At 62.0% G+C, this 22,200-nt stretch overlaps 2 protein-coding genes across 2 annotated transcripts; one reads left to right on the top strand and one right to left on the bottom strand.

Moving 5' to 3' along the window:
• Positions 1-1,787: 1,787 nt before the first annotated feature.
• On the top strand, positions 1,788-14,890 carry MAMSTR (MEF2 activating motif and SAP domain containing transcriptional regulator). Its single transcript, XM_043501686.1, has 13 exons — positions 1,788-2,081; positions 3,061-3,180; positions 3,422-3,480; positions 3,985-4,060; positions 4,311-4,460; positions 4,899-5,053; positions 9,114-9,227; positions 9,568-9,815; positions 10,452-10,578; positions 11,308-11,772; positions 12,200-12,328; positions 12,431-12,485; positions 12,944-14,890. Exons 1-13 carry the CDS (start codon positions 1,919-1,921, stop codon positions 13,357-13,359), a joined length of 2,277 nt encoding a protein of 758 aa, XP_043357621.1. The 5' UTR covers positions 1,788-1,918; the 3' UTR covers positions 13,360-14,890.
• An 846-nt stretch (positions 14,891-15,736) lies between these two features.
• On the bottom strand, positions 15,737-20,818 carry IZUMO1 (izumo sperm-egg fusion 1). The gene is made up of 9 exons (XM_038381168.2): positions 20,584-20,818; positions 20,341-20,415; positions 18,707-18,793; positions 17,972-17,992; positions 17,357-17,437; positions 16,645-16,745; positions 16,309-16,459; positions 16,001-16,172; positions 15,737-15,803 (listed from the first exon to the last, which is right to left on the bottom strand). The coding sequence occupies exons 1-9, from the start codon at positions 20,816-20,818 to the stop codon at positions 15,737-15,739; spliced, it is 990 nt and encodes a 329-aa protein (XP_038237096.1).
• Positions 20,819-22,200: the final 1,382 nt, after the last annotated feature.

Raw genomic sequence — 22,200 nt, 5'->3', positions numbered from 1 at the left:
CCCACTACCCACCCCCTGGAGTCCCTCCAACCCACCTCCTGGGACCCCCAATATCCCCAACCTCACCCCATGATCCCCCCCAACCTGTCCTCTGGGATCTCCCAACATCCCCCCTGGGGCCCCCCAATCCCCCAACCTGCTCCCTGGGGACCCTAATACTCCCCTACACACCCCCTGGGCCCTGTGATCCCCCCAACCTGCCCCTCGGTTCCTCCAACCTGCCCCCTGGGGCCTTCCGATCCCCTAAACCACCCCCTGGAGCCCCAGATACCCCCAACCTGCCCCCTGGGCCCCCCAACCTGCTCTCTGGGGCCCTGTGATCCCCCCAGCCCACCCCCTGGGGCCTCAGATACCACCAACTTCCCCCATGAGGCCCCCAATCCCCCTGCCTGCCCCCTGGAGCCTCCAACCTTCTCCCCTTGAGACCCGATCCCCCTAGCCTGCCCTCTGGGGCCCCTGATATCTGCAATCCCCTTAACCTGTTCTCTGGGGCCCCATGATGCCCCCAGCCTGCCCCTTGGGGCCCCTAATCCTCCCAATGCACCCCCTGGAGCCTCCAACCTGCCCCCTTGAGACCCAATCCCCCCAACCCACACCTTGGGGGCCCCAATCCCTCTGACCTGCCTCCCGATCCCTCTAACCCGCCCTCTGGGGCCTCCTGATCCCCCCCAACCCACCCCCTGGGGGCCTCCAACCTGCCTTCTGGAGCCCCACAATCCCCCCAACCCGCTTTCTGGAGTCCCATGATACCCTCAGCCAGTCCCTTGCGGCCCCCGATCCCCCCAACCTGCCCTCTGGAACCCTGATCCCCGACCCCCAATCTGCCTCCTGGGGCCCCAACCTGCTCCCTGGAGCCCCCAATCCCCACTACTAACCCCCTGGAGTTCCCCAATCCCACAAATTGGCCCCCTGTAGCCCTCTGATCCCCCAACCTGCCTTCTGGGGCCCCCCGATCCTCCACCTGCTCCCTAGAGCCTCCAACCCACAACTCGACCCCTAGATCCCCCAACTGGATCCCCCCGAACCTGACCCCATCCCTCTCCCCAATTCTGACCCCTCAATCGATGTCCCTTCACCCAGTCCTGACCCAGCCCCCCAAATCCACCCCCCAATCTGACCCCCAAGACATCCCTGCCTCAAACATGCCCCCAATCCCTTTCCCACAAAATCTGATCTCCCAAATCTGTCCTCCTATAACCCCCCCTGAAATTTGCCCCCTGGATCTTCATGTCCCAGAATGTGCCCCACCAGGTCCCCCCAAACCCTGCTGTTTGATCCCCTGCCTCCCAATCAGCCCCCCCCAGATATGCCTCTCTCTAAACTGTCCCATCCTGTCCCCCAAGCTCCCTAGATCGGCCCCCAGATCCCCTCTCCCCTCTGTTCTCTCCCCCTCCACATAGAGCCCCCTAGATCTGCGCTTCACTCCCCCGCCCCCACCCCAGCCTCCCCCCTCAGCAAGGAACTGGGATGTGTGTGTGTCTAGAATTAAAATGACCCCCTATGCAGGGAAAAATCTTTGTCCCAACAGGATTAGAACTGGGGTAGGGGGGTACTGGGAACCAGGACTCCTGGGTCCTTTCCTGGCTTTGGGTGGGGTGGGGAGAGGTGGTTAGAGCAGGGGGGCTGGGAGCCAGGACTCCTGGGTTCTATACCTGGCTCTGGGAGGGAAGTGGGGACTAGCGGTTAGAGCAGGGGGGCTAGAAGCCACTGAGTGAGAGTTTCTGAATGTTCCCTGCCTGCTATTATCCGCCCCTGGGACATTTCAATCTCCCCCCTTTCTTGGGGGATGGGTTGTTCAGTCACAAGCTCTATCTGTGACCCCCACGTTCTCCTTCTGTCTCTCCTCCCTGCTGGATTGTTTTGGGGTCCCCCCAGCTAGGTGCCCCCCCATTCGCGCTCGACACCCCCAGCCCTGACCATGACCCTGCTGGCCTCCGAGCGCTCCATGCTGATCCGCAGCAAGTTCCGATCCGGTGAGTGGGGCCGGGAAATGGGGCTCCCAGCTTCCCTGTCCTGCATGCCTGGGTCCCCAAGGCCTCATTCTGGCCCACCTGAGGTCCCGCCTCTGCCCGGATGCCTGGGTCCCAGAGCTGAAGGGATTCCTCGGGGGTGGAGGGGGGTGTCTGTGAAGAAAACAACCCTGCCCCCTCCTGACTGGGGCAAAGCCCAGGCCCTGGTTTAGCCACAAAGGGCGGAGGAGGGGGAGAGGGTTGAGTGATCCCCCAACCCCCATGGCCATAACCCTCCCCCTCCCAAGCTGGGGTCTGGAGCTCTGCACTGCAGGGCTTCCGCCAGCCTGCTCTGCCGGGAAATAGTAGCCATCCCTGTGGGGGTTAATGAATCAGGATTCCCCCCACCCCCCGAAATGAGCTTCTCCTTCACTTCCTGTCCTAAATCTCCTCTTGGCTGCCTGTTCAACCGCTGGACGCAGCCACCCCAGAGCCAGCCGCAGCCCACGGTCTCAGAGCCAGAGCCTGCAGCCAGCGCCCCTGGCTGAACCCCAGCCCCGGCCCCCCGCAGCCCAGCGCCCCCTGCTGAGCCCCAGCCCCCCCCACAGCCCAGCGCCCCCTGCTGAGCCCCGGCCCTGGCCCCCCGCAACCCAGCGCCCCCTGCTGAGCCCCCGGGGGTATTCTATGGGTGGGGGTTATATGGGGTGGGGAGAGGGTGGTCCTGTGGGGGATGGGGTGTCTCAAGTTACCAGCTCCCGAAATAGCTCTCGCTCCCCTCACCCCAGCTGCCACTCGCCAGACACCTGCTAGGGGGGCGGGGGGAGGATAAGAATAGAAGGGAGCACCATGCCCCTCCCCCCTCCTCTGCCTGCTCCCCTCCCTTGCCCCTTCCCTTCCCCCATCTGCCCCTCGCTGGCCCCTCCTTCTCTCCCCCCGTCCTCCGCTCCCCCACCCCATGCACCCCAATCCCATGCTCCTCCCCCTTGCCCCCTGTTTCCTCCCCTCCATCCCGGGTGGGAACTGAGAGGCAGCAGGGGCTGGGGGTTTGCCCAGGATTGTGGGGCTGCATGCAGAGCTCTGTGGGGGGGGACCCCTGGGATGTGGGGGAAAGGGGGATTCCTGGGGGGAGGGGCTGGTGGTCCCATACCCCCTGACTGTGTTCTCCCCCCCCCCCCAGTGCTGCAGCTGAGGATGCAGCATCGCAGATCCCAGGAGCAGCATCTCCTGACACGTGAGTGGGACCAAGGGGGAGGGGTTGGAATGGGGGGGCTGTTAAGGAGTGGGTCCATGGGGGAGGGCTAGGGTGGGTGGGGGTGGGGGCAGGGACCGGGGCCCTGGAGAAGATGGGAGGTGTTGGGTAACTAACCACAGCATGTCTGTGATGGAGCCCAACCTCACAGCCCTCCTTGGCTTCCAGGGACCCCTCTCCTACTGAGGGTGGAGGGCTCTAACCTTCCCGTCTCTCCCCACAGCTGTGACCAAGCCTTCCCCGACCTACCTGGAGGTGAACGGGACCCCAGAGCAGAGCCGGGTGAGCAAGCGGGTTGGCCTGGGGGGAGGAGAGACTTGTGTGGCTGTGTTGCTGCTGCAAGGCAGGCTGGGTAATGGAATATGCAAATGACCCCCCACCCACTGGAGGGGCTTATTGTGCTGGAGACGCATTCAGGTGGTTGGGAGTCAAACTCCCCATTGGACAGTGGGGGAAACTGAGCCACAGAGAGGGGAAGAGACTTGCAAGGGAGAGAACCCAGGAGTCCTGGTTCCAATACCCCCCCATCAGTAGACCCCACTCCCCTCCCAGAGCCGGGAAAGAACCCAGGTGTCCTGGTTCCCAGCCCCCACCCCCTCTAACCACTAGACCCCACAACCCTCCTAGAGCTGGGGAGAGGACAGGAGCCCTGGATCCCAGTCCCCACTGCTGTAACCACTAGACCCCACTCCCCCCTCGGCAACCAGTGCTCCTGCCCTGCTCCCCCCCAGCACCCCAATACCCCCCTTTACTGTTCCAGGCTGTTCTGACCCCCACCCCTTACAGGCCAACGAGACCCTGAAGGTGAAGGTTCAGACGAGAACCCACAAACTAGGAGCTGCCAAGGGCCAGTTCACAGAAGGTAGGTGCCGCCCGGACACCTGTGTCCCCAATCCCATACTCCGGCTCATCTGGGGTCCCCCCCACCAGGACATCTGGGTCTCCAATCCTTTGCCCCAGCCCATCTATGGCTCACCTGCCTCGGTTCCTGGTTCCTTCTCCCAGATGTCTGGGTCCCATGACTGGCACAGACAGATCAATGCATGGTACTTGGGCTTCCCGCACCCATGACCTGTGCCCCCCCACTCACGCTGTGCCCTCCCCCCCGGCAGAGTCTGGGGGGGACCCCTCAGAGTGGAAGGAGAAGACAACGCGTCTGGCCGAGGATCTGAAGGAGAAACTCCTGCAACGGCCGGGGCCGCTGGAGCTCGTGACGAAAAACATCCTTTCCCTGGACGCCAGCCTCAAAGATGCTGTGAAAGGTACGGCAGGCACCAGGACTCCTGGGTTCTCTCCCCGGCTCTGGGAGGAGAGTGGGGGCTAGTGGTTAGAGCAGGGGGGCTGGGAGCCAGGACTCCTGGGTTCTCTCCCCGGCTCTGGGAGGAGAGTGGGGGCTAGTGGTTAGAGCAGGGGGGCTGGGAGCCAGGACTCCTGGGTTCTCTCCCCGGCTCTGGGAGGAGAGTGGGGGCTAGTGGTTAGAGCAGGGGGCTGGGAGCCAGGACTCCTGGGTTCTCTCCCCGGCTCTGGGAGGGGAGGGGGTCTAGTGGGTAGAACGGAGTGGCTGGGAGCCAGGACTCCTGGGTTCTCTCCCTAAGACAAAATGAGTGGCTGAAGGTGGATGGTTCTGGGAATAGGAGGGTCGGCTGACTCAGGGAGGCAGGTGAGATTTTCGAGACTTCTCTAATTCCCCCCCCCCCCAGCTGATCCAGCCCCTGCTGCCCCTGGGACCTTCCTATTAGATGAGGATCTCAGCAGCTCTTCATCGTCCTCCTCCTCTTCCCCGTGCTTCACCCCCTGTCTGGGGGGGCCCCCCGGCAACCCATCCCCCCCCTCGGCCTCAGGGGCCGCTGACCAGGTGAGATACATGGCGGAGCCCAGAGCTGGGGACAGGAGGGGGCTGCGGGTCGGGGGTGAGGGGCACTGGCGGAGCTGGGGGGTGCCCTGGGTCTCTGCTGCCATCTGGTGTCTGACTTTTGCTACTGCAGTTACCACATGGTGAGGGGTGTGGGGTGAGGGGGTGCTGCGAGCCAGGACTCCTGGGTTCTATCCCCGGCTCTGGAAGAAGAGTGGGGTCTAGTGGTTAGAGTTGGGGGGAGGCGGTGGGGCTGCCCAGGACTCCTGGGTTCTATCCCCGGCTCTGGAAGAATCATAGAATCATAGAATCATAGAATCATAGAATATCAGGGTTGGAAGGGACCCCAGAAGGTCATCTAGTCCAACCCCCTGCTCAAAGCAGGACCAAGTCCCAGTTAAATCATCCCAGCCAGGGCTTTGTCAAGCCTGACCTTAAAAACCTCTAAGGAAGGAGATTCTACCACCTCCCTAGGTAACGCATTCCAGTGTTTCACCACCCTCTTAGTGAAAAAGTTTTTCCTAATATCCAATCTAAACCTCCCCCATTGCAACTTGAGACCATTACTCCTCGTTCTGTCATCTGCTACCATTGAGAACAGTCTAGAGCCATCCTCTTTGAAACCCCCTTTCAGGTAGTTGAAAGCAGCTATCAAATCCCCCCTCATTCTTCTCTTCTGCAGACTAAACAATCCCAGCTCCCTCAGCCTCTCCTCATAAGTCATGTGCTCTAGACCCCTAATCATTTTCGTTGCCCTTCGTTGTACTCTTTCCAATTTATCCACATCCTTCTTGTAGTGTGGGGCCCAAAACTGGACACAGTACTCCAGATGAGGCCTCACCAGTGTCGAATAGAGGGGAACGATCACGTCCCTCGATCTGCTCGCTATGCCCCTACTTATACATCCCAAAATGCCATTGGCCTTCTTGGCAACAAGGGCACACTGCTGACTCATATCCAGCTTCTCGTCCACTGTCACCCCTAGGTCCTTTTCCGCAGAACTGCTGCCGAGCCATTCGGTCCCTAGTCTGTAGCGGTGCATTGGATTCTTCCATCCTAAGTGCAGGACCCTGCACTTATCCTTATTGAACCTCATTAGATTTCTTTTGGCCCAATCTTCCAATTTGTCTAGGTCCTTCTGTATCCTATCCCTCCCCTCCAGCGTATCTACCACTCCTCCCAGTTTAGTATCATCCGCAAATTTGCTGAGAGTGCAATCCACACCATCCTCCAGATCATTTATGAAGATATTGAACAAAACGGGCCCCAGGACCGACCCCTGGGGCACTCCACTTGACACCGGCTGCCAACTAGACATGGAGCCATTGATCACTACCCGTTGAGCCCGACAATCTAGCCAGCTTTCTACCCACCTTATAGTGCATTCATCCAGCCCATACTTCCTTAACTTGCTGACAAGAATGCTGTGGGAGACCATGTCAAAAGCTTTGCTAAAGTCAAGAAACAATACATCCACTGCTTTCCCTTCATCCACAGAACCAGTAATCTCATCATAAAAGGCGATTAGATTAGTCAGGCATGACCTTCCCTTGGTGAATCCATGCTGACTGTTCCTGATCACTTTCCTCTCCTCTAAGTGCTTCAGGATTGATTCTTTGAGGACCTGCTCCATGATTTTTCCAGGGACTGAGGTGAGGCTGACCGGCCTGTAGTTCCCAGGATCCTCCTTCTTCCCTTTTTTAAAGATGGGCACTACATTAGCCTTTTTCCAGTCATCCGGGACTTCCCCCGTTCGCCACGAGTTTTCAAAGATAATGGCCAAGGGCTCTGCAATCACAGCCGCCAATTCCCTCAGCACTCTCGGATGCAATTCGTCCGGCCCCATGGACTTGTGCACGTCCAGCTTTTCTAAATAGTCCCTAACCACTTCTATCTCTACAGAGGGCTGGCCATCTCTTCCCCATTTTGTGATGCCCAGCACAGCAGTCTGGGAGCTGACCTTGTTAGTGAAAACAGAGGCAAAAAAAGCATTGAGTACATTAGCTTTTTCCACATCCTCTGTCACTAGCTTGCCTCCCTCATTCAGTAAGGGGCCCACACTTTCCTTGGCTTTCTTCTTGTTGCCAACATACCTGAAGAAACCCTTCTTGTTACTCTTGACATCTCTTGCTAGCTGCAGCTCCAGGTGCGATTTGGCCCTCCTGATATCTTTCCTACATGCCCGAGCAATATTTTTATACTCTTCCCTGGTCATATGTCCAACCTTCCACTTCTTGTAAGCTTCTTTTTTATGTTTAAGATCCGCTAGGATTTCACCATTAAGCCAAGCTGGTCGCCTGCCATATTTACTATTCTTTCGACTCATCGGGATGGTTTGTCCCTGTAACCTCAACAGGGATTCCTTGAAATACAGCCAGCTCTCCTGGACTCCCTTCCCTTTCATGTTAGTCCCCCAGGGGATCCTGGCCATCTGTTCCCTGAGGGAGTCAAAGTCTGCTTTCCTGAAGTCCAGGGTCCGTATCCTGCTGCTTACCTTTCTTCCCTGCGTCAGGATCCTGAACTCAACCAACTCATGATCACTGCCTCCCAGATTCCCATCCACTTTTGCTTCCCCCACTAATTCTACCCGGTTTGTGAGCAGCAGGTCAAGAAAAGCGCTCCCCCTAGTTGGCTCCCCTAGCACTTGCACCAGGAAATTGTCCCCTACGCTTTCCAAAAACTTCCTGGATTGTCTATGCACCGCTGTATTGCTCTCCCAGCAGATATCAGGAAAATTAAAGTCACCCATGAGAATCAGGGCATGCGATCTAGTAGCTTCCGTGAGTTGCCGGAAGAAAGCCTCATCCACCTCATCCCCCTGGTCCGGTGGTCTATAGCAGACTCCCACCATGACATCACTCTTGTTGCACACACTTCTAAACTTAATCCAGAGACACTCAGGTTTTTCCACAGTTTCGTACCGGAGCTCTGAGCAGTCATACTGCTCCCTTACATACAGTGCTACTCCCCCACCTTTTCTGCCCTGCCTGTCCTTCCTGAACAGTTTATAACCATCCATGACTGTACTCCAGTCATGTGAGTTATCCCACCAAGTCTCTGTTATTCCAATCACGTCATAATTCCTTGACATCACCAGGACCTCCAGTTCTCCCTGCTTGTTTCCAAGGCTTTGTGCATTTGTATATAAGCACTTGAGATAACCTGTTGATCGCCCCTCATTCCCAGTATGAGGCAGGAGCCCGCCCCTCACAGACATTCCTGCCTGTGCTTCCTCCCGGTATCCCACTTTCCCACTTACCTCAGGGCTTTGGTCTCCTTCCCCCGGTGAACCTAGTTTAAAGCCCTCCTCACTAGGTTAGCCAGCCTGCTGGCAAAGATGTTCTTCCCTCTCTTCGTAAGATGGAGCCCGTCTCTGCCCAGCACTCCTCCTTCATGGAACACCATCCCATGGTCAAAGAATCCAAAGCCTTCTCTCCGACACCACCTGCGTAGCCATTCGTTGACCTCCACGATTCGACGGTCCCTACCCAGGCCTTTTCCTTCCACGGGGAGGATGGACGAGAACACCACTTGCGCCTCCAACTCCTTTATCCTTCTTCCCAGAGCCACGTAGTCCGCAGTGATCCGCTCAAGGTCATTCTTGGCAGTATCATTGGTGCCCACGTGGAGAAGCAGGAAGGGGTAGCGATCCGAGGGCTTGATGAGTCTCGGCAGTCTCTCCGTCACATCACGAATCTTAGCCCCTGGCAAGCAGCAGACTTCTCGGTTTTCCCGGTCAGGGCGGCAGATAGATGACTCAGTCCCCCGGAGGAGAGAGTCCCCGACCACCACCACCCGCCTTCTCCTCTTGGGAGTGGTGGTCGTGGAACCCCCAACCTCAGGACATCGCATCTCATGCCTCCCAACCAGCGGGGTCTCCTTCTGCTTTCTCCCCCCAGACATATCATCTGGTCCACTCTCCGCAATGGTACCTGTGGAGAGAACATGAAAGCGGTGTGGGGTCTAGTGGTTAGAGTTGGGGAGAGGAGGGGGGCTGCCCAGGACTCCTGGGTTCTATCCCTGCTCTGTGACTCCTTGGCTTTCTGGGCCCCTCTCCCTGCAGCCGGAGCTGCTGTCAATCCTGGAGTCCCTGCCCCCCTCGGCGCCTGCCCCGGACCCCAATTCCCAGCTTCCTGCGGGCAGTCCCCCGCCTAAGCCCCCGGCCTCGCTGCCCAAGGTATGTGCCAGGCTGGGACGGGGATGGGGTGGGGAGCTGTGGGACGGGGGGGTCCCCAGCAGGAACTGGGAGGGGAGTATAGGGGGGCTGGAGCTGGGGTGTTCCATCCAGGGGGGGTGGGTATTGGGGAGTCCCAGAAGGGGGTTGGTGTTGGGGTGTCCCAGTGGGGGGATGGGGAAGTGGGGCCAGCTTTGAGATGCCTCAGCCAGGGAGTGGGGGGGCCAAAATTGGGGTGTTCCAGTGGGGGATGTGAGGCTGGAGTTGGGGTGATCCCAGTAGTGGGGTGGGGTGGGGAAGGGGCACTTGGTGGGTCCCAGCTGGATTCTCCCCCCTTCCCCAGGCCCCCCCACGCCCCAAGAAGGCGAAGGACCCCAAGCCCAAGGTGAGGAAGTTGAAGTACCATCAGTACGTGCCCCCCGCGGCCCGGCCCCCCCGGGCCCCAGCCCCCCTGGACGCTGCCTACGCCCGCCTGCTCCAGCAGCAGCAGCTCTTCCTCCAGCTCCAGATCCTGCAGCAACAGCAGCCGCCGGCCCCCCCGGGACCTCCCACAGCGCTGTGTGTGCCCGCCCTGCACCCCCTGAGTGCCAGGTACCCCCCCGAATCCCCTGAGTGCCAGGTACCCCCCCCAACTATCTGCACCCCCTCTGTGCCAGGTACCACCCTGCACCCCCTTGAGCACCAGGTACCCCCCATCCCCCTGCACCCTCTGAGTGCCAGGTACCCCCAACTCCCCCTGCACCCTCTGAGTGCCAGGTACCCCCAACTCCCCCTGCACCCTCTGAGTGCCAGGTACCCCCCCGAACCCCCCTGAACTCCCTGAGTGCCCAGGTACCCCCCAACTATCCCTGCACCCTGTCAGTGCCAGGTACCCCCTGCACCCCCTGAGCACCAGGTACCCCCCATCCTCCTGCACCCCCTCAGTGCCAGGTACCCCCCTGCACCCCCCTGAACTCCCTGAGTGCCAGGTACCCCCCAACTATCCCTGCACCCTGTCAGTGCCAGGTACCCCCCTGCACCCCCTGAGCACCAGGTACCCCCATCCCCCTGCACCCCCCAAGTGCCAGGTACCCCCCAACTCCCCCTGCACCCCCTCAGTGCCAGATACCCCTCTGAACTCCCTGCACCCCCTGAGCACCAGTTACCCCAACCCCCACTGAACCCTATCAATCCCCCCTAACTAAATCTGCCCCCTCTAACTCCCCCTCTCTCTCTGCCCCCCCCCAGTATTTCCCCAGATCCGGTGATCAGCTTTGCAGCCCCCCAAATCACCCTGGCAGCCCCCCCCACACCACCCACCCCTCCTGTGCCCCCCAAGCCTGAGCTGCTGCCTGCCAACCTGGATGACCTGACAGTGAGTGTGTCTGTGAGGGGGCAAATCTGGGGAGGACCCTGATCCTTCTCCTGCTCCCCCTGGGGGCAGACTGGCGGGGGGGCTGCCAGGGTGGAGGAGGAGGAAATGGGGAGTGGGGATTTGGCGGTTGTTAGGGAATGGGGGAGGGTCATGGGCATGGGGGGTTGTGACGGGATGGGGGTGGGGCTATGATGGGGTAGGGAGGGGAGTTATTGGAGGTATGGGGTGAGGAGTGAGGGGGTTGGAGGGAAGTTATTGGAGGGGTGGGGATGGGACTGTGAAGGGGAGTTATTGGAGGGGGGGATTGTGAGGGGGTTGGGAGGGGTTATTGGAGAGGTGGGGCTGTGAGGGGGTAGGGAGGGGGGTTATTGGAGGGGTGGGGGGATTGTGAGGGGGTAGGGAGGGGTTATTAGAAGGGTGGGGGTGGAGCTGTGAAGGGGTGGGGAGGGGAGTTATTGGAGGGGTGGCAAGATTATGAGGGGTGGGGAGGGGTTATTGGAGGGGTGGCAGGATTATGAGAGGGTGGGGAGCAGTTATTGGAAGGGTAGGGGTGAGGCTGTGAGGGGGTGGGGAGGGGTTATTGGAGGGGTGGGGCTGTGAAGGGTGGGGTGAGGGTTATTGGAGGGGTGGCGGGGTTGTGAGGGGGTGGGGAGGGGTTATTGGAGGGGTGGGGGTGGGGCTGTGAGGGGTGGGGAGGATTATAGAGATAAGAAGCTTGTGGGGGGCTAGAGGATTGGAGGGGTTCCCTCCTCTGCCAAGAAGACATTCTTGGGGGGGTGGAACGGGGGCATCCGTCTGTCCCCCCCCACTGACACCCCCTTCACCCCACAGGTGTCAGAGCTCCGCCAGCAGCTGCGCCAGCGCGGGCTGCCGGTGTCGGGCACCAAGCCGGCCCTGCTGGAGCGGCTGAAGCCCTTCCAGGTGCGGGGGGCCCCGGGACCGCCCCCCCCGGCCCTGCCCCCCGCCGACCGGGCGCTGAGGGAGAAGCAGCGGCTCATTGACAGCCTGACCTGGGAGCTGCGGCGGGAGCAGCAGGAGGCCGACGACCTGCGGGAGGAGCTGCAGCTGCAACAGTGCCGGCGAGGCCGCCCAGAGGGCGAGCCCCTGCCCCCCTCGCCCCTGGCCAGCCACGGCCTCCACCCCTCCGCCGGGGAGACCCCCGAGGGCACGGCCCCTGGGAGAGAGGGCTTCCTGGTGAGAGCTGGGGGCGGGGCTTGTGGGCCAGGGGGCGGGGCATGATCAGGGGTGGGAGCATGTGTGCCGGGGGCGGGGCATGATCAGGGGTGGGAGCATGTGTGCCAGGGGCGGGGCAGGATTGGGGTGGGAGCATGCGTGCTGGGGGCGGGCCATGATCTGGGTGGGGCGGATGGGCCAAATGGCAGGGCACATGGCAGTCGGTGTGGCTGTACCATAATTGGAGTGGGCGGAGCAATCAGAGAGGGTGGGGCATCCCAGGTAAGTGGGGAGCAGCTGAGGGGGCGGAGTCATGGCCAGTTGATAGGGGAGGGGCACTCGGAGGGAGGCGGAGCCTTGCCAAGGAGGGATGGGCATAGGGCTATGTGGGGAGCAGGGGATGAGCTGGGGGACTCTCAAATTTACCCCCATGTCCCTCCCCCCTCAGTTTTTCTGTCCCCCTTCCTGTGAGCCAATCGGGGAGGACCTAGAACTGCCCCTGCAGATCACGGCCAGCCCAGCCCCGGCCTCCCGCTCCCTGGAGGAGGAGCTGCAGGAGGCCATCCAGAAAGCCCAGGTATCGGGGGGGGTCCCCATATACCCAGCCCCTGTGCTCCACCCCAGAGGGGCCATGCCCCAGCCTCTGCCCTTCACTCCCTTTCTCCCTCCCCATCCACAGCTGGTCCCAAGTCAGTCAATCGAAGACATCCTGGAGGAGCCGCTGGGGTGTGCAGGTGAGACCCGGGTACCCCACCCCGCCCTCAGCACTCGCCCCCCCTGCCTCAGCCTGGTGTATGGGGCACCATGGTGCAGGGGGCTCGGCCAGGTGTGCTGGGCTGTGGGGAACTGGGCAGGGGCTCAGCAGAGGAGGGGGGCTCAGTGGGGGGTGCTGGGCTGCAGGGAGCAGCATTGGGTGCTCAGCAGGGGGCACTGGGCTGCAGGGAGTGGGGTGGGGGGCTCAGCGAGAGGCGAGGGGCATTGGGCTGCGAGAGAGTGGGGCAGGAGGCTCAGCAGAGGAGGGGGCTCAGCGGGGGGTGCTGGGCTGCAGAGAGTGGGGGACGGGGTCTCAGCAGGGGCCATTGGGCTGTGTGGAGCGGGGGGCTCAGCAGGGGGCGCTGGGCTGCAGGGAGCAGCATGGGGGGTGCCATTCAGCATCCCATGTCTATCTAACTCCCCCACACCCCCTCTCCAGGTGACCTGCTCCCCACGGATGCCCCCTTGCTGCTCCCCACGGAGCCACGCCGGCCCCCCTCGCCCCTCAGCCAGCAGGGGGCGCCCTGCAAGAAGCCCCGTCGCAGCCCGTCGGCAGCGGCCATCTTAGATTTCCCCGGCCACTACGACTTCCTCACCCCTCCCTCCTCCTCCTCCTCGTCCCCCTCAGACTCCCTGCGCAGGGTCTTCTCCCCGGAGCCCCCGGAGGGGCCCCCATCGCCCGGCCCCCGGCCCGCGTTTGACCCCGTCGACTGGCTGGAGGCCTTGACGGCCGGCCCGGCCTCGGGGCTGGGGCCCGGCGCCCCTGGCGGCAGCAGCATCTTCTCCACTGACTTCTTTGACTCGCCCGAACTGAGCGTCAACCACATGATTGACCTGATGGTGGAGCAGTGGTAGGGGGTGCGGGTCCCCTGGCCCGGCCATGGGGAGCCCCCCACCGCCACCCCAGAGAGGCCAACCAATCACACCAATGCGGACGCCATCTTGGATGGGTGACGTCAACTCCGGGCACCATCTTGGATGACGGACCCATTGTTCGGAGTGATGTCAATCTGGGCGCCATGTTGGATGGGTGGAACCATTGTTCAGGGTGACATCAACTTCAGGTGCCATCTTGGATGGGTAGAAGCATTATTCTCAGTGACGTCAGCTCCCGGCACCATCTTGGATAGGTGAAACCCTGGTTTGGCGTGACCTCAATTGCAGGTTTCATCTTGGATGTTTGGAACCATTACTCCGGGTGACATCAACTCTGGGTGCCATCTTGGATGGATGAAACCATTGTTTGCAGTGACATCAACTCTAGGTGCCATTTTGGATAGATGATATCAATTCCAGATGCCATCTTGGATGGGTGAAACCATTGTTTGGGGTTGACATCAGCTCAGGATGCCACCATTGATTGGTGAAGCCAACTGGATGCTATGTTGGATGGATGAAACCATTGCTTGGGGATGATGCCAACTCCAGACACCATCTTGGATGGGTGAAACCATTTTACTGGGTGACGTCAACACTGGATGCCATCTTGGATGGATTAAACCATTGCTGTTTTGGTTGTCAGCCCCAAGGGGCATCTTGGAAGGATCAAACTGTTGGTGTTCAGAGTGATACGGTGGGTGGCTGCCATCTTATGTAAGTCATATCATAAGTGTTCAGGGTCACATCAGCTCCAGCTGCCATGTTGAATGGGTTAAGCCATTGTTTGGGGGTGATGCCAGCTTCCACCACCATCTTAAATGGATCAGACCACGGGTGTTTGAGTCACGTCAGCTCCAAGTGCCATCTTGGATTGGTCCAGTCATTGGTGCTTGGGGTGATGCCAAGTCCAAATGCCCTCTATTTAGGCCGTACCATTTAATTGGACCTAAGTGTTCCATTGACAGGTGGAAGGCAACTCCACCTGTGGGATGCCATCTTGTTTGGGACATACCACCTTTGACTCCAGTGTCTTACTGACCAGAGGGGAGGCTGTGGAAACCATCTTTGTTTGGATTGTACCATCTTTGGACCTAGCTGGGTTGGGAGTGGAGTGGCCAACTCTAGACACCATCTTGGACGGATCGTACCATTTTTTTTTAACCTCTTGTTTTACTGGCAGACGGGGGTGGGGAAATGGTGACTGTAGATGCCATCTTGGTTGGACTGTACCATCTCTGAGCCTAGTGTTCTATTGGGGGCTACCCCACTCCCGCTGCCCCCCCCAGCCCTTTTCACTCTCCCCCACTGGGACCGGGTCCTCCCCTCCCAGAGCCATTCACTCCCTCCTCCCCCCCAGGCTGGCCCCCAGCTCCTGGCCCCCTCCCATTTACACCCCATCCCCCCCATCCCCGCTCATCACTGTGCCCTGCCTGATAATTAAGGGGCGGGGGGTCTCCGACCACTGGTGAGGGGGCAGCTCCCTAAGGGGGCTGAACTAGCGGGGGAGGTGTCATAGCACGGGGGGGGGGCACGAGCTTCTCAAAGGCTACTGAGAAATTTGGACTGATTGGGTGATAGGGCACTGCTGTGGGGAAGCTCGTAGCCCCCTCCGGGCACTGCCGTGGGGAAGCTCATAACCCCTTTGGGGCACTGCCGTGGGGAAGCTCACAGCAGTGGAACTCAACTCCTGTTTGCTCCCCAGCGTGGGGGTAGGGGCTCGCTATCACACACATCACTGGGGGGGCAGTGGGGGCTCTGGTCTCCCATGGGCCCCGATCTGCAGGGGAGTGAGTAGAAACCCCCACTTACAACCAACCCCCCCCCCCATTCACCTGGAACTGCCTAGCCTCATTCCAACCCCTGCCCCAGCTCCATAGCTCTGATGGCTCCACCCACATGGATGGGGAGGCCCCTACCCCAAGTGCTGGCTTGGGGGAGGGGTCAGTCAAGGGGGGACTCCTGGAAGCCAAGCTGCTCCCCCCACACAATAAAGCCCCTTCCCACTGCACCGGCTGCCTCTGTGGTTTTTAACTCCAGCTGGGCGGGGGGGGGGGGTCAGCTGAGGGGTTGTCCATAGGGAGGGAAACTGAGACACACTGAGTTAGGAATAGAACCTAGGTGTCCTGGCTTCCAGCTCAGCCCCCCACCCCGCTCCAACCACTAGACACCGCTCCCTTCCCCAAGGTGGGGACAGAACCCAGGAGTCTGGGACCACAGTGCATTGGCAATAAAATTCTATCTATTTCAATGTAGCGGGGGGAAGGGGTCCAGTACCCCTCCACACCTTGGAGATGGGAGGAACCAGTGCTGGGCTGGGGGGGGGTTGGTTCCGGAGGGGGGGTGGGTCACGTCTTCAGCTGCCCCCCCGGCTGCCACCGTCCTCCTCTGGCACCTTCTGCTGGCGGCGATAGACCCAGGCACTGTAGGATGGGGAAGGCGGGTTAGGGAAGGAGAGTGGGGGAGCTGTCAGTGGGGGGGGGAGACAGAGCCAGCACCTGCCCCCCACCATGGCACGGGCCTTTCCCCCCGTCCTCCCCCAGACACGCAGACCCTGGCACAAGGGGGCCCTGCCCCCTGGGAGAAGGGTTGGGGGGGGGACCCTGGCATCTGGACTCACCAGCCCCCGAGGAGCAGTAGGACCAGCCCAGCGCTGCTCCCGATGATGACCCAGACGGTCCAGTCTCCAGGCCCCCCCGGGGGGGTTGGGCTCCGTGATGGGTGGGGCAGCGTCAGGGGCCCCAGCAGGGGCGGCGCAGGCGGTGGGGTGCTATTCCCCGGCAGAGGAGTCACTGCAAGGGGGAGGGGACAGGTGTTAGAGCGGGGGGGGCTGGCTCCTCTCCCAGCTCTGGGAGGGGAGTAGGGGCTAGTGGTTAGAACTGGGGGGAAGGGCTGGGGGCCAGGACTCCTGGCTTCTTTCTGCCTCACCTGTCACCTGGAAGCGCAGCTCGGAGCAGACCCAGCCCTGGGTGTTCAGCATCTCGCAGCGATAGCGCCCCGAGTCGTTCACTGTCGCCTCCTTCTTCACGAGGAAGGCATCGGGGCCCGTGACTATGACCTGCTCCACGCCCCCCACCGCCTGCCGGAGAGACACAGGGATCATGCAGGCTGGGGGTCGGGAGTGAGGGGCACCGGAAGAGCTGGGGGGAGCCCAGGGCTGGGCTAGCAGGGGCTACGGGTCGGGAGTGAGGGGCACCAGCAGAGCTGGGTGGGGCAGGGCCGGGCTAGCAGGGGGCTGTGGGTTGGGAGTGAGGGGCACCGTACCCGGTAGAAGCGGTAGCTCTTGGCCCCGTAGCTGGCACGGTGCCAGGTCAAGGCACAGTCCAGGATCAGGTCGTTGTCCTGCTGGACCTGCAGCCTCCGCTCTGCCAGAGACCCAGAGATCAGAGCCCATAACCCCCCACCCCGCCATCTCATCCACCCCAGTAATGCCACCCACATCGACCCCAGCAGTGTGCCCTGGGTCACAGCAATGGGCCCATCCCTCCCTGTACCCCCCCGGGTCAGAGCAATGGGCCCATCCACCCCAGTACTCACCCCCCAGGTCAGAGCAATGGGCCCATCCACCCCAGTACCCATCCCCCGGGTCAGAGCAATGGGTCCATCCCTCCCTGTACACCCCCGGGGTCAGAGCAATGGGCCCATCCAACCCAGTACCCACCCCCCAGGTCAGAGCAATGGGCCCATCCAATCCAGTACTCACCCCCTGGGTCACAGCAATGGGCCCATCCAGTCCAGCTTCTGACAGTGGCCAAAGTTAGATATAGGGGACCCCATCGTTACCCACAATACACCTCACCATGTGGTGGGGAGGGGATTTTCCTTCCTGACCCTGCAGGAGGAGTTGTGCCCTGGAGCCTGGGAGTGAAACCCCAAAACAGGCTGGAGGCCTCTAGACCCCCCCCCACGAATCCCTTCACAGTCGACCCCCTCACATCGTCTGACCCCTCCATCCCTCCCTGGCAACCCCACTCACCCCCGCAGTGCAGGTCCCGGTTGCAGGAGTAGAGCTCAGTGCCACAGGCCCGACAGTCGATGAACTGGTGAACCATGCGCCCTGTGAAGAGGCGGGGGTCAGAGCCCAGGGGGAAGGTCAGAGCCAGGGGGTGGGGGGTCAGAGCCCTACGGAGAGGCGGTGGTCAGGGCCCGGGGGATGGGGGGAGTGTCAGAGCCCTGCAGAAAGGCAGGGATCAGGGCCAAGAGGGATGTCAGGGATGGTGGGGGTCAGAGCCCAGATGGTGTCACGGTTTGGGCCCTGCAGAGAGGCAGGGGTCAGAGCCCAGGGGAGAATCAGAGCCCCAGTAGCTGGGGTGGGGGGAAGGCCCCTCAGGGAGTAAGGTTGGTGCCAGTGTCCCAGGCATTCAGGGGCTGGCGGGAGGTGGGGGATCACTGGGGGTCAGCAGGAAGGCCCTGAACGGCTGCAGGGGGGTTAGCATCAGGAGGTCAGGGCGCCCTGGCCTGGAGTGCAGTCAAAAATAGGACCCTCCCAGCATGGAGATCCCTGACCCCCGCAGGGAATCAGAGATGGGGTCCCTGGAACCCCCCAGGATCTGTCCCTTCCCCTCACACACCCCCCCCAGCTCCCACTCACCACACTTATTCGGGCAAAAAACTGTAAAACAAGAAGGAAGAAGTTTTGGAATAGCCTTCCAAGGGAAGCAGTGGGGGCAAAATATCTATCTGGCTTTAAGATTCTACTCGATAAGTTTATGGAGGAGATGGTATGATGGGATAATGGGATTTTGGTAATTAGTTGATCTTTAAATATTCAGGGTAAATAGGCCGAATCCCTTGAGATGGGATATTAGATGGGTGGGATCTGAGTTACCCAGGAAAGAATTTTCTGTAGTATCTGGCTGGTGAATCTTGCCCATATGCTCAGGGTTTAGCTGATCGCCATATTTGGGGTCGGGAAGGAATCTTCCTCCAGGGCAGATTGGAGAGGCCCTGGAGGTTTTTCACCTTCCTCTGTAGCATGGGGCACGGGTCACTTGATGAATGATTCTCTGCTCCTTGTAGTCTTTAAACCACGATTTGAGGACTTCAATAGCTCAGACATGGGTGAGGTTTTTCGTAGGAGTGGGTGGGTGAGATTCTGTGCCCTGCGCTGTGCAGGAGGTCGGACTAGATGATCAGAATGGTCCCTTCTGACCTTAGTATCTATGAATCTATGAATCTAAGAAGGGTGAGAAATGGGGCCCATCCCCCCCAATTCCCTGGGGAACAGGGCTGTGGGTCGGAAGTGAGGGGCACGGGCAGAACTTGGGGGAACAGGGCAGGGCTAGCAGGGAGCTGCGGGTCAGGAGTGAGGGGCACCTTCCCTCACCCTCTCTCTGGAATCGGGCCATGAGGCTTGTGAAGGTCTCTCTCAGCTCCTGCAGACTCCACATCACCTCGTTGAAGAGCTGCCCATCTGCAGAGCAACCAGGGTGCTGTGAACACCACACAGGACAGTGCAACAGCCCCACACAACTGGGCAACCCTGTGGGCGTGGCTCCCGTCTAGCCACGCCCATAACCCTCAGCCATCCCAGCCCCACCCCTCAGATCCTCACCATGTGACTCAGCAGCGCAGCTCCTGCCCCGACCCGTCATTAGGTTCAAGAGGCAACAGGGGAATTTAACTGAAAACTAGACACTCCTCCCCGACACCAAAGCGGAGCCCCTCCCCCCATATCCCACCACCCACATACAGAGCAAACACCCCCACCCCCCGCGAAAATCCCTCTCCTAGAATCGACACACGTCGTCTAAGCGGTTCAGGGTTCAAATGGTTAATGGAGCTGCAAAATCGCAGAGCAGCCAGCAGAGGGCGCTGCCTCATTGGCAATTGGAAGGGGGCAGCCCATGGCCGGGCTAGCAGGGGGCTGCGGGTCGGGCATGAGGGGCACCGGCGGGACTGGGCTAGCAGGGGGCTGCGGGTCGGGCGTGAGGGGCACCGGCGGGACTGGGCTAGCAGGGGGCTGCGGGTCGGGCGTGAGGGGCACCGGCGGGACTGGGCTAGCAGGGGGCTGCGGGTCAGGAGTGAGGGGCACCGGCGGGGCCGGGCTAGCAGGGGGCTGCGGGTCAGGCGTGAGGGGCACCGGTGGGACCGGGCTAGCAGGGGGCTGCGGGTCGGGCGTGAGGGGCACCGGCGGGGCCGGGCTAGCAGGGGGCTGCGGGTCAGGCGTGAGGGGCACCGGCGGGACCGGGCTAGCAGGGGGCTGCGGGTCGGGCGTGAGGGGCACCGGCGGGGCCGGGCTAGCAGGGGGCTGCGGGTCGGGCGTGAGGGGCACCGGCGGGACTGGGCTAGCAGGGGGCTGCGGGTCGGGCGTGAGCGGCACCGGCGGGACTGGGCTAGCAGGGGGCTGCGGGTCAGGAGTGAGGGGCACCGGCGGGGCCGGGCTAGCAGGGGGCTGCGGGTCAGGCGTGAGGGGCACCGGTGGGACCGGGCTAGCAGGGGGCTGCGGGTCGGGCATGAGGGGCACCGGCGGGGCCGGGCTAGCAGGGGGCTGCGGGTCGGGAGTGAGGGGCACCGGCGGGACTGGGCTAGCAGGGGGCTGCGGGTCGGGCGTGAGGGGCACCGGCGGGGCCGGGCTAGCAGGGGGCTGCGGGTCGGGCGTGAGGGGCACCGGCGGGACTGGGCTAGCAGGGGGCTGCGGGTCGGGAGTGAGGGGCACCGGCGGGACCGGGCTAGCAGGGGGCTGCGGGTCGGGAATGAGGGGCACCGGCGGGGCCGGGCTAGCAGGGGGCTGCGGGTCGGGCGTGAGGGGCACCGGCGGGACCTGGCTAGCAGGGGGCTGCGGGTCAGGAGTGAGGGGCACCGGCGGGACTGGGCTAGCAGGGGTCTGCGGGTCGGGCGTGAGGGGCACCGGCAGGGCCGGGCTAACAGGGGGCTGCGGGTCAAGAGTGAGGGGCACCGGCGGGGCCGGGCTAGCAGGGGTCTGCGGGTCAGGAGTGAGGGGCACCCCAGGGCTGGTACCTTTGAAGTCATTCTCCATGATTCGGATCACAGCCCGTCTGAAGTGGGCGGCGGCTTCTCCCATCGTCTTCTCATCTGGGGGGAGTGATGTGTTGGGGGGGCAGCAAAGGGGATGAGACCCAACGCTCTGGATTGCGGCCCCTCCCAGACAGCCCTTCCTCTCCTAACATTCCCCCAACTCCCTCTCCCCCCTTCCCTCCGGGCTGTATTGGGGTGGTGGGGGGGGTAGGGGCCCCTGCGCACCGATGACCCCCATGTAGCTCTGGGGCCCGATGGGCAGCTCCGCCAGCCCCTCGAGGCTGCGCTCGAGCAGGGCCTCCAGCCGCGCCCGCAGGTCCGGGTCCCCCCGCAGCTGCCTGCCCAGGTAGGGCCCCTTCAGTTCCCGCAGCAGCCGCATGGAGCCAGGGTCGCAGCGCAGACAGCCCCGGACCCCCGGACCCCCCAGCACCCACAGTGCCAGCCACACCGCCCAGGCCATGGCCGGCCACCAGGGGGTGACCTCGCGATGCCCTGCCCGCTTGCCTCACGGCCAATCGCCTTCGGCACCCACCCCAGACATCACAATGGCCTGGCCAATCACATGGTAAGATTCAACCCTTCATACCCTGACCTGGGCGAGGGGTCCCTGTATACTCAGCCCCCATGTCCCACCCCAGAGGGGCCGCATCCCGGCGCGGGGCGAGGGGTCCCTGTATACCCAGCCCCTGCCCCACCCCAGAGGGGCTGTGTCCCAGCGCCTGGCAAGGGGTCCCTGTATACCCAGCCCCTGCCCCACCCCAGAGGGGCTGCATCCTGGCGCCGGGCATGTGAAATCCGAGCTCCTTTAGGGTGACAGGCGTCTCTGATTCAGGGTTAATCCCACCTGCCTTTCCCTTCCCCCTCCAAGCTGAGTCCCAAATGGTTGCTGTGTCCCCACAGCCCCCCACTGAGTCCCCAGCCCCCTGGCAGGGCCGGGGCCCTGTTGGTCTTTCATAGCGGCTTGTGTGTCAGGGCTGGGACCACCTGCCCGGGCGGGGGTCAGAATAACTCTGGACACGGTCTGCTTCGGATTAATTAACCTTTGATCCAAATGGGCAACCCGGGGCGGGGGGCGGAGGGGGGTCATAAAACCAGCATCGAGATTGATGGCTGCTTTCATCAAGTGAGGGACAGAGTTGGCCAGCTGGGAATGGGAGGTGGGGCTGCGAGTCGGGAGTGAGGGGCACCGGCAGAGCTTTGGGGGGAGCCCAGTGCTGGGTTAACAGGGGGCTGCGATTTGGGAGTGAGGGGCAGAGCGGGGGGCCGGCCCAGGGCTGGGCTGGTAGAGGGCTGCGGGTTGGGAGTGAGGGGCACCATCAGAGCTGTGGGGGGAGAATCACGGGCCCCGTTGTGCCGGGTGCTGCACAGACCTAGAGATCGTCCCTGCCCCATGGAGCTCCCACTCTAACTAGACCCCAAGAGAATCGTTCTCCCCACTTTACAGCCATGGGGCAGCTGAGAATAAAAACAGATTCCTCTGCCCCTCATGCTCCTTTCCCCACCCCCATGAGCCAGCCAGTCCCTGCCCTGGGACCAGATGGGAGCCAGCACCCCCTTGAGGGGAAAGGCCCCATGCCCCATTCCCTGCCCTCTGAGCCAGCCAGTCCCTGCCCTGGGGCCGGATGGGAGCCAGCGCCCCCTTGAGGGGAAAGGCCCCGTGCCCCATTCCCCGCTCCCCTGAGCCAGCCAGTGCCCCCTTGAGGGGAAAGGCCCCGCGCCCCATTCCCTGCCCCCCTGAGCCAGCCAGTCCCTGCCCTGGGGCTGGATGGAAGCCAGCGCCCCCTAGAGCAGAAGGTCTGAACCCAGCCACGACCCAAGTGCTGGTCTGGGTCCCTCCATCCA

This window comes from Dermochelys coriacea, chromosome 23, assembly GCF_009764565.3.
Source record: "Dermochelys coriacea isolate rDerCor1 chromosome 23, rDerCor1.pri.v4, whole genome shotgun sequence".
Lineage (NCBI taxonomy): Eukaryota > Metazoa > Chordata > Testudines > Dermochelyidae > Dermochelys > Dermochelys coriacea.
Note: the sequence above shows the minus strand (reverse complement) of the source record. Positions and strands in the feature narration are given on the sequence as shown.

Bases quoted from the DNA above. Each gene is read 5' to 3' on its own strand.
- MAMSTR (XM_043501686.1), top strand. From the start codon at position 1,919: ATGACCCTGCTGGCCTCCGAGCGCTCCATGCTGATCCGCAGCAAGTTC. The intron at 4,461-4,898 runs GTACGGCAGGCA...CCCCCCCCCCAG, and splicing joins CCTCAAAGATGCTGTGAAAG to CTGATCCAGCCCCTGCTGCC. The intron at 11,773-12,199 runs GTGAGAGCTGGG...CTCCCCCCTCAG, and splicing joins CTGGGAGAGAGGGCTTCCTG to TTTTTCTGTCCCCCTTCCTG.
- IZUMO1 (XM_038381168.2), bottom strand. From the start codon at position 20,818: ATGGCCTGGGCGGTGTGGCTGGCACTGTGGGTGCTGGGGGGTCCGGGG. The intron at 17,438-17,971 runs GTGAGTGGGAGC...GCCTCTTCACAG, and splicing joins TTTTTGCCCGAATAAGTGTG to GGCGCATGGTTCACCAGTTC. The intron at 16,746-17,356 runs GTGAGTGGGGTT...GGTCTCTGGCAG, and splicing joins CCGGGACCTGCACTGCGGGG to AGCGGAGGCTGCAGGTCCAG.